The sequence below is a fragment of the Heterocephalus glaber genome, unplaced genomic scaffold, assembly GCF_053883595.1.
Source record: "Heterocephalus glaber isolate CG9 unplaced genomic scaffold, H.glaber_assembly_v1.0 deba00001472, whole genome shotgun sequence".
Classification (NCBI taxonomy): Eukaryota; Metazoa; Chordata; class Mammalia; order Rodentia; family Bathyergidae; genus Heterocephalus; species Heterocephalus glaber.
The window spans coordinates 69,052,665-69,063,617 of record NW_028258315.1 but is presented as its reverse complement, the minus strand read 5'-3'; the positions used below and the strand labels follow the sequence as shown (position 1 = coordinate 69,063,617).

Genomic DNA, 10,953 nt, shown 5'->3' with positions numbered 1-10,953 from the left:
CACAGTATCATGGGGAGGGTGGGGGGAGACAAAACACAAAAAAAGGGAAGGAGTTGGCTGGGACCATAGCTTGTTGGTACAGCACTTGCCTAGCCTATGTGAGCCCCTGGGTTTGACCCCCAGTACCACCAACACAAAAAGGAGGGGGAGAAAGCAGCAAGTAAAGATGTGTTCTCAGGGGCTGGGATGTAGCTCAGTGGCACCAAGCCTGCCTGGCAAGCACAAGGTCCTGAGTTCAATCCCTGATACCAAAAAAAAAAAAAGTGTTCTCAGTTGGACCAGCTTCAACCTGATCTCATAGGACCTCTGGAGCTGGGAGTTTGAGGCAAGGAGGTTGGCCTTTTATATCCCCAAGGCAAGTAGTGTAGCAGGGTAGAGATGGGTCTCACTTCCTGGTTGAAGGCAGGTCTCTGTGTGAAGAGGGTACACTTCAGTGCTTATGAAGATTTTAGCAGCTAACACTAAGGGCAGCTGGGAAATGGGTTCACCTGCCTAGTGAAGGTGACTTCGGAGTATCAACAGTGTCTACAATGTAGGAGGCTTAGGAGCATGGGCCCCTGGTGGTCACAGAGGTACAAAGGATGTGAAAGGAAGGAAGTATTGAGGTCTCAGAGCTGGATTTCACCGTTTGCCCCCTGCCCCTGTCCTTCCCCCCTTCCTTCTGGAAGCCTGATCTCTATGGTCTGCCTTGGCTGCTTCCCTTGCCCTCTGACTTCTTGTTGCCGAGGGGACAAGCCTGCAAGAGACCATAGAGAGAAGACGTCTGGGTCTTTAAAACCTGTTTCTTCCAGGCCACAGATGGACCATGGCTGCATTTGTGAGGGCAGAGCTCTGGTCCTGCAGCGTCTTTCCTATTGCTGCAGCTCTCACTGGGTCCCCTAAGAGCTTTCCACCATCTCTCAGTGATGCACTGAACCCTGCCCACATCTTTGTGAATAATCTCTCCACTTTAATTGTTCCTTTGGGTATCAAATCAGTTTAGAAGAAGAAGGTTATCAGTTCTGGTCTTTTAGACTGGTGCTTCTCAAACCCTACCATGCACACCCATCACCTGGGCGTCTTGTTCAATGCAAGTTCTGATGCAGCAGGTCCAGGGCTGGGCCTGAGGTTCTGCAGTTTTAACAAGCTCTCGTGGGGAGCATCTGTACTGTGGGTGCATGCTCAGAATATCCAGGTCCTGGTTTGCTTCTCTATGGTTGGGGTAAGGAAGAGGGAGGGAAGAGGGGCAGAGCTCTGCAGACCTCTGAAATCCTGCTGAAGGAGGTATCATGGCTGAGAGGTTTTCAGAGGGTAGAATTAAATATAATAAGTATTAAGACATTATTTTCAAGATACTAGGAGATACTAGATACTAGAGAATCATGGTGCAGTAACACAAAAAGCAGATATATTCAGCAATATCTGGGGAAATATTTATTTTAAATATATCAGAAGCTTTGTGTTAATGACCCCGCCCCCCCAGTTTTCATGAGCATTAAACCTTTGCCAATCTCCAAACGTGCATAATGACATACAATTTAGGTTTACAGTGGTTTTTTTTGGGGGGGGGTTGGTACAGGGGATCAAACTTGGGTCTTTGCACTAGGTTTACAGTGTTTTAATTATTCTCTTTTGACATGCATTTTTAGATCCTGTAACATTAATTTAGACAATACCAAATCAATAGAAACTCAAAAAACTGATGTGTTAGGTTTACTTTGCAGTCCAGCTCTATAGCAATACATTTATAAGTATTAATAATTTGTAATAAATTTATTAATACATTTGTATTGATATTTCCTGTTTATGTTTTGGTATAAATTCAACATTCTGGGTTATTACATAATAGTTACTAACACAATCCTAATGTTGAGACAATTTATATAGTTAAAATAGAAAAGCTATCTTGCAATAGATTCAACTCTAATTTAAAAATATGTACAATGTTTGGCTCGTATTCTGTTCTGTTCTGTTCTGAAGCTTTGGTACTTGCAGAAAGCATTTCATTCCTACTGATCCAGAGTTCATCTGATGCATACGTATTCCAGTTGGTAACTTCAGGCCTTCGTGTTACCCAGTTATGGGAATTAAGATCTGACTATGCTGTACTGTCTTATAGCTACTTAGCCTACCTATTAGTTTTCCAAAGCTTGCACTGAAAAGAGGAGTCAAGGGAGAAAACATGCTGCAAGAATTCTTTTCCCCTTTAGGTGGAACACCACCAATTTTCCAATTATATATATTTTTAAAAATCATGATTTCTCTCACCACACAAAAACATTTATTAGACTCCTATGGTGTCTCAAAAGAAATGTACTGTCTTCATCAATTTTACCACTGAAAACTATTTGATTAGAAAATAATTTCTGATTCATATTAGGAAAATATGTCATGTTTAGTTTCTAGGTCAACATATGGGAGACAGAGGTGGCATTTTGACAGCTTCATATTGCCTCGGATGCAAGTGGCAAAGCCTGACTATCATGTAAGACAGACCATGGGTGTCACCATGTCCTGTGCCTCCAGTGCTTCAGCTGGTCTCAAAGTTTACAATTTAGGATATAAACCAATGGCTGTCCAATTTGAGTACACATCAGACTTACCTGGAGTACTTATTAAAACAGAGCACTGGGCCCCACCCAAGGGGTGCTGTTTCCTGAGTCTGAGGTGGGACTAGAGAATTTGCATCTCCAACTAGTTCCCAGGTTCATGGTCCAAGGACCACCCTTTGAGAACCACTGTCTTGGGCAATGCTGAGCCATCATCAGATGATCTAGGTGCTGGGAAGTGGGTTGCTCAAAGGCTGGATGGACTCTTCCCCATGAGTAAAAAACAGATCGACACAGATCATTTCATGCTCCCTTTTAATTCCTCTTCTCTATCAAGTAGGTGCCATTACTTGATACTCTTGGGCCTTCTTCAAACATTTTTTCCCTCTATGTCATTCTGTTTTATTAGAGTTTGGAGAAACGGTTAATCCTGAGAGAGGAACCTAAGGATTGAGTTTTGTTAGTCCTGGGAGAAATTTCAAGACATTTTTAGGCACAGACTAGTCAAAGACAGCTATAGGAAATGGTCCCTAGTGGTACAAAGCTAACCTTGTTTTTAAAAAACGATGGGCTGTCCCACAGAATGGAGGCAGTGGAGGTGGGTGTGTGTCTTCACTCCTCACCTCCCCAAAGCAAAACATCAGCCTTAAATTTTCTCCAATTCCGACCAACAATTACAAAGACATCTCCAAGTTTCTAGACTGAGTCCTGGCTCTTGGCTCATCTGCCCTCAGCGACATCATAATTTTAAAAGCAAATAACCCATCGTTCTGTGTCTCATTCCCACATTTAACATTTATGTTCTCAACAACATGCTTTCAAACACTCAGTTTATCAAACCTTGTTCAAACGTTTCAGGGCATGGAGTCAGAGTCAGTGATTTTCTTTCTTAAAAAAGGAAAAGAAGGCAACAGCTTGATACAGGAAGCAAGACCTTATGTTGCACAGGTCTAGGATTTTAGTGCAATCAATTCCAGGGCAGATGGGGAGGAGACACTGACATATGTGCTGATGGTTCTGAAACCTTCCTGCCCTGCTGGGTGCCTCTGGAGACGCTTCTCAGCCTACAGAATAGGCTTGAGGAGAAAAGACCAGCCGTGCTCCACCCGTGCTCTTGTGAGTTATCAGTGTTTGTCAGTGTGATGTGTCACAGTTAATTTTCCTCCCAGTGGCCTTGAGAGAGCACATCGTGACGGTGACTAGACCTTCTCCATCTCAATCTGCTGGTGGTAGTGCCGAGCTTGCCGCTGGCCAACATTCAGCTTGTACACAGAACTCTTGTGCTGGCACCTGCGGTAACCCCACACGGCTCCCACACTTGCCAGGAGCAGGAGCAGGCACAGGACAGTGACAATGGTGGCGATCACGGGGCCTCTGCTGAGGCTGGGACACTCATCCCCCACACACGGCTCCAAGGTTGGATGGTGCTCCTCCTCACCCGAGACTGGCCCAGGGGCCTCCTGTCCCAAGAAGTCCTCGGACAGCAGGTATGGGAAGCTATCCTGGACCTCAGGAGCAGTGGTTTCCACTGGAAACTGGGTGGCTGCCATGCTAGTCGAGGGGCTGCGGTTAGGCATCTGCTGAACAGCAGTTGTTGTTTCTGTCTCCTGGGTAGAGGTGGTGCGTTCATAGGGTGGAGTGGCCATGGGAGACTTCTCTGTGGTGAATCTCCAAGGTACACTTGACTGGTACTTGGTCAAGGGACCATCCTTGTCATGGGGACCTTTGGTCTCAGATACATTCATGGGTCTGAGAGCCAGAGCCTCCACATCTAGCACTCCAGATGGAAGAACTGAACTATGGGTCATGTCCTTGCTTGGTGCGAGGGTGCTACTTCTGGGCACCTTAACTTCCACAAGAGCCGGCTGATCAGGAGTCACAAACACACTTTCACTCAGTCCTACTGACCCAGGCCCCTTGTCCCCATCGTCCTCCTCTTCTGCCTCTACCTTCCTCCACGCCCCGTCTGTCACAGGGTAGCCATCTAACCAGGACTCATCGCTGCTGCTCACCACTGGGTCCCCTGCTCTGCTGTCATTCCTGTCCACAGATGACCCCAAGGGGCCGTCAGTGCTGCCATAGGTCACCCTGGTTTCAGGCTCACTTGGGACCAGTCTCACTGTACTGTGGTTGTCTCCAGCAGGAAACTGCTTTTTGGTATCATCATCAACATCCCTTTGCAAATCAGGTTTGTAGAAAGTCTCAGCAGGAAACCAGAATGAGTACTTTTGGTTTACTTGGGATTTTGGCAAGTTTGTGGGGACACTGCTCCTGGTGCCAGGCAAGCCTGTGTTTGGCACAAAAGCTTTATGTCGGGCGATATTTTCTTTGCTCACCGAAATGGAGACCAGACGGTCTTGTTTTGGTGCCTCCTCAGAGACTTCTCTCCGACCTTTGTCCTCTTCTGCCTCCGAACGGGAATCTTCCATGAGCTCTCTAAATGACACAGAACTGTCATCAGGGAAGTTATCCTCATAGTCAATATGGGTCTCAGCTGCAGCCTCATCTGGAAGGAAGGGGGGAAAATCCTCATTAGGTCCAAAGGCACAGAGTCAGCACAGAACCAGAACAAGAAATGAAAAACACAAGGACTGGAAGAGAATAAATAATACTATCATCTATGAATCATAGATAATACAAAGAATGTACATATAAACCATTACAATTAGTATGTAAGTTTATCAAGGACACTGGGTCCACACTAAATATAAATATCAACTATATTTCTACATACTAGTCATAAACAGCAAAACATTTAAAGGATGCTATTTATAACAGCATGAAAAGATCACTTAGCTGGGTGTGGTGGTGTACGCCTGTAATCCCAGCACTTGGGAGGCTGAGGCAGGAGCACTGCTGTGAGTTCAAGGCCAGCCTGGGCTACATAGTGAGTTCAAGGCCAGCCTGAATTACAGAGTGAGACCCGTCTCAAACTAAAAAAAAAATCAAACACCTAAATTTTAACAAAAAGCTTGCAAGGCTCTTTCATGAAATGGTACAAAATATTAAAGAGCAAAAGTAAAGACCTAAATAAATGAAGAAATATACCATGATCATATAATGGAAGGCTCAAATTTTCAATTCTATCCCAAATGACCTATGTACAGTAGACCCTTGACTTACAAACTCAATTCATTCCCGAGAGCTAGTTGTAACTCAAGTTGGTCAATTGTCTTCAAGCTGTCTCTCCTGTATAATTTTAGGCCACACTTTTTTCCAGGCAGATCTGAGGGTCCTTAGAGAGACATTGGCAAGGATTTCTCAATTCACCCCTCATAGGAAAGGATGTTGTAATGTTCCTTCCAGAATCCTTTAAGGGTTAAATCTGTATCTGAGACCATCTGGAAGCACAAGCACCAGCATTTGGATGGTAAGACTTTGGTCATAAGTTAAAACTAAAATCTGGTTGTAATCCAAGTTGAGTTCATATGTCAGGCTGGTCATAACTCAAGGGTCCACTGTAGGTTTATTTTTTCATGAAGTGCAGGGAACTGAACCAGAGTCTTTGCATTGACCTACATTCCCAGCTCTTTTTTTATTTTTAATTTTGAGACAAGGTCTGGTTAAGTTGTTCAGGTAAGAATCAAACTTGCAATCCTCCTGTCTTGGTCTTCCAAGTGCTGGGATTACAGGTGTGTACCACTGTGTCTGGTTGATCCATATAGATTTAATAGAGTTCTAAATAAAAATTTCAATGATGCTAACATTTTTAGAAATGCAATAGGCTAAGGATAGACAAGGTAATCTTAAGAAAAACTTGCAGGACACACACTTTAAAATTTCATAAAACTAGGGCCAGGGATTTAGCTCAGTGATTCCGCCACCTACCTCACAAGTGCAAGGTCCCAAGTTCTATCCCTGGTATCAAAAAAAAATTTTCATAAAACTAGATTACTTTTTAAGGTTGTGGTATTGGTACAAGGATAAATAGCTGAACTATATCAAAATTAAAACTTCTGTTCATGAAAAGCCACCATAAAAAGAGGCACAGAATTGGAGGAGATACTGGCAATATATATAACCTACAAGGGCTGTATCCAGAATTTTAAATCTTGCCAATCAATACTAAATAGACAAAGCACAGATGAGATGGTAAGATGCCTGACTTGGCATATCCCCAAAAGTATCTAAATAGTCATTAAACACGTAAAGATGTGCAACCTAATACAAGAGAAATGCTAATTATAGTCATAATGAAATACCACTGTATAGCACCACAGTGACTAAAATTAAACAGACTGACAATATCAAGTATTAAGGATATGCGATATTGTTAGTGGGGGTATAAACTGGCACAACTACTATAGAAAACTGGGCATTTCTACTAAAATTGAACATATAGGTGCTCCATGACATAGCAATTCTACTCTTAAATACACATACATCAGTAATATGTGCACTGGAGTGCCAAAGTTCATGTACAAAAACATTCGTAATAACCACAAACTGGAAACAAATAACCATTAACTGCAGAACTGATACATAAATTATAGTTCAATGCAAACCAATAGAAATGAAACAATTATGGCTTCTCACAACAACATGGCTGAGTGTCATGGCCAGAATATTGAGCAAAAGAAGCCAAGCACAAACGCATAGGTTCTGTGTGATTTACTTACATAAAGTTTAAAACCAGGCAGAACTAGTCTGTGCTGTTGGGATGGTGGCTATGCTTGGACAGGAAAAAGGGAGGGAGAAGTTGGTCTGAGCACAAGCAGGGCTCTGGGAGTGCTAGCTACATTCTTCTTCTTGACCTGTATAATGATCAAATTTCTTTGTTTTTTGATAATCCGCTGATCTCTTGCCTTATGATTTTATGGCATAATTAAATGAACGCATCTTTGAAAATACAAATATGTTCTTTGTATGACTTCTGAGTGAGACTATGCTGTGAAGTATTCTGAATTCAACTGAATAAGGACAAAGAGAGGCCTTTGCCTTGCATTTAGGAGGCCAGAATAAGGACAATGTGATGCAACAGAATCGCACCGGCTAGGAAGCTCTAGAAACGTGTCCTCAGAAAAGAGCAGCCCCTGGGGCTCTCCTTTCTGTCAATGGTCTTTGAAAACACACTTCAGTATTAAAACAGAAAGGTTTCCCCACTTCACTTTGTGACTTCAAAACAGCAAAATGCAAACAAAGTGCTTTGTCATGTGGTACATTTCTGGGCTGTGAAACTAGATTCATGGGTATCTGGCTCATTATTTCCGAAGACTCTTAGAGAATAAGATTCCTTATCTTGCTTATTTGATAACTTGTGGGGTTAAAAATACAGTTTAAATATTCTTTCTGATAAAGTTTGAGCCCATTCACTTTACTTGTGTCCTCATCCAAAAATAGAAAACAGCAGATAAAGAACAAACATTGCTGATAAGTGTCGAATGCGTGTCTGATTTATGCTTAGAAAAAGACAGGCTCATGAAGTCCTATTCACAGATCCCTAGACAAAAACTGCATCAGACGGCTGGACCATCTGATTAGCCTTGTAGAATTTCAATATGGGCTCTGAGTGCTACCTCTCTGCTCACTGCCCGTTAACCCTTCATTCCAAGCACAGCACTGCCTCCTGCTTCACTCAACAATCTTCACTGAGTGCCGGCTCTGAATCTCGCTCTGTGCTAGAGCTTGAGATCACTGGGGAAGGACCGACACTCTCTGCCTCCATGGTACACGGGACAGAATTTCAGTCCTGCAGCCTATCAAGCCGATTCCAAAGCTTTTGTGTGCACAGAGTCTCCACCATCATGCTCAATAAAAATTAGGCTTAAGCATTTGAATACCATCCTTAGTTAAGCAAAATAAAAGATAGATAATAGGAAATAGGGAAATGGATTTTTTTTTTTTTGTGAAAGGGAAGGGGACCAAGAGATGGATAAAAAAATTAAGATGTGTTCTGTACATGTACCAACTCCCCACAGAGAATATAAATATGTACTGCAAACATGTTCCAATAGAACAAAAATTAAAACGTGGCAAGAATGATGGGATAAGCGTGTTTGAAGCAAGGGGAGTATTTTGAGGGAGTTAATGGCAGTAAGTCATCTACTATAGTAAATTGTTTTAAAAAAACTTTTTAGACAATCTTGCTCTCTAGTCCAGGTTGGCCTTGAACTCACTGTGTAGCCTAGGCTGGCCTCGAACTCATAGTGATCCTCCTGCCTCAGCCTCTCGAGTGCTGGGATTACAGGCACATACCACCACACTGGGCAATAAATTGTTTTTAAATGTACACATTTACCACATTTTTGATTACATCTTGTATATGCATCTATCTATATATTTTATGCACTATAGTAATATATACTTATATATTATTTATGCACTGTAATAATATATATTTAGAATATTTATGCAACACTCTCTAACCATACACACAGTAATAATATACCAACTGTATATAAATAAAACTACATATAATATTTCATTTCAGTCTCTGAGGTAGAGAAATACAAGGTTCTTATAGATGGAGAAATGTGACCTCGATCATCCTTGGATAACAGGATCTGTGTTCTCTATTCACCTCTGTATTCCTAGGATCAACAAACTTCCTCACACGTCATTAAATGGTTTTTGAATGAAAATAAAATACCATCCTTCTTTAAAACAAAATGAAATAAAGGCCGCTATGACAAGTTTCTCTAAAATTTATGCAAACATAGACAAATCGTATTGAACCTATATGGAGATTTAAGAAAGCCATGATAGGGCCCCGGGGATTTGGCTCAGTGGTTTCGGCCCCTGCTGCGCAAGTGGAAGATCTGAGTTCGATCCCGGGAACCAAAAAAAAAAAAAAAGAAAGCCATGAGAGGGCCAAGGATTTAGCTCAGTGGTTCCACTGCCTGCTGCTTAAGTGCAAGAACCCGAGTTCGATCCCTAGTACCAGAAAAAGAAAGCCATGAGTTAAATCTTAGACTGCAGGATGAGGTGATTAGATTGTTTGCTTGCATAAGTGTGTACTGATTGGCTGTGGTAGAAAGATTGAAAAAATGGCCACACTTCACTCTTTCCTTTATCAAGTCCTTTTGCTTTGTAACTTTTCTCATCAAGAGGTGGGACCCATTTTTCTATCTGTATAGTTCATGTTAAGCTTATCACTTTGGGCTGCAGGGTGCAGTGGAAGCCTACATGCCTCCACCCCCCCCTCTTGGAACTCTCCTTCCTGCCAGCTGCCATGTGAACAAGCCTGGGATGCTGAAAGATGAGAGACCATGTGGAAGAAAGGTGAGTGTCCCAACTGACGCCATCCTAGACCAGCTAGCTCCAGTTGTCCTGGAACCTGCCCACATTCACTTGAGTAAGCCCAGCCAAAATCAGAAGAACAATCTAGCTGAGCCCAACTCCAACTACTGAACAAATGAATGGAAGCCAAATAAATGATTGTTGTTTTAAGCCACTAAGTGTTTTGGGAGATGGCCTACTATGCAGAAAAAGCTAGAACACTAGCAAAGGGCCGCTTGAGAGAAAGGACCAAGGCATTATATCCCAGAGTAGAATAGTACCTGGCCTATTACATGCATTCTTGGATGAGTGAAAGAGTAAATGGTTCTGGGAAGAAAAGTAGGAGAAGTCATAGTAGCTCATACCCCAAGCTTCTCTTCAACCCTGCCCCGGAAGCTCAGAACTGAGACCTAATTCCAAGAACACAGCTTCCTAAAACATAGGACTATGGGGCCGGGGATTTAGCTCAGTGGTTCCGCTGCCTGCCTAGAAAGTGCAAGGTCCCAAGTTTGATCCCCGGTACCAAAAAAACCCAAAAAACCCCAAAAACCCATAGGACTATGGGCCATGTCCAAATTATGAGGAATGAACTGCTTCTACAGTTTTTCTTAATACCCAAAGACCTTCTGAAAAGATGCCATTGTTGAAGGACTAGTTGAATACACAGATAAACACATGGGAATGCAATACACACACCTTTCCATGCTGGGAGCATGTACTGTCTTTTCAGCTTCTCCTTGGTGCCTTGACTCCTATAGATTCAAAAGGGAACCCCAGTAGGACTTTCTTCCCCACTGCTAGAAGATTCATCACAACAAGGCAGAGAGGTAAATTCTTCATCAAAACTTACTCTTTTTTTTTGTACTGGGGATTGAACTCAGGACCTTGCATTTATGAGGTAGGCAGTGATGCTACTGAGCTAAATCCCCAGCCATCAAAATTTACTCTTAATGCAAACAAATTTAGCATTCCTCACATCTGACAATTCATTTTCTGCCTCAAACACATCCATTTAAAAAAATTTAAAAGGTGTACTCTTGGCACTGCAAGAATTATTATTATTTTTTGCAAAACAATATCCATTTGCCAGTTGTCTTCCAGACACGCTGCTGTTAGGGATGAACATCCCTGTGTTGGCAGCTGGAATACAGTCCCCTGTCATGATGAGGTGATGCAGGAAGCAGTAGTTCTCCAAGACCGTTTTTTC

The 10,953-nt window shown here is 42.5% G+C and overlaps 1 protein-coding gene across 2 annotated transcripts in view; it reads right to left on the bottom strand.

Moving 5' to 3' along the window:
• Window positions 1–1,400: 1,400 nt before the first annotated feature.
• The window catches only part of Susd5 (sushi domain containing 5), a 68,708-nt gene continuing 59,155 nt past the window's right edge, over window positions 1,401–10,953 (bottom strand). For both annotated transcript variants that reach the window (XM_004857900.3, XM_021238661.2), the window contains one exon: window positions 1,401–5,034. In XM_004857900.3, coding sequence (XP_004857957.1) covers window positions 3,728–5,034 — 1,307 coding nt within the window. In that variant the 3' untranslated portion in view covers window positions 1,401–3,727. The remainder of the gene's footprint in view (window positions 5,035–10,953) is intronic.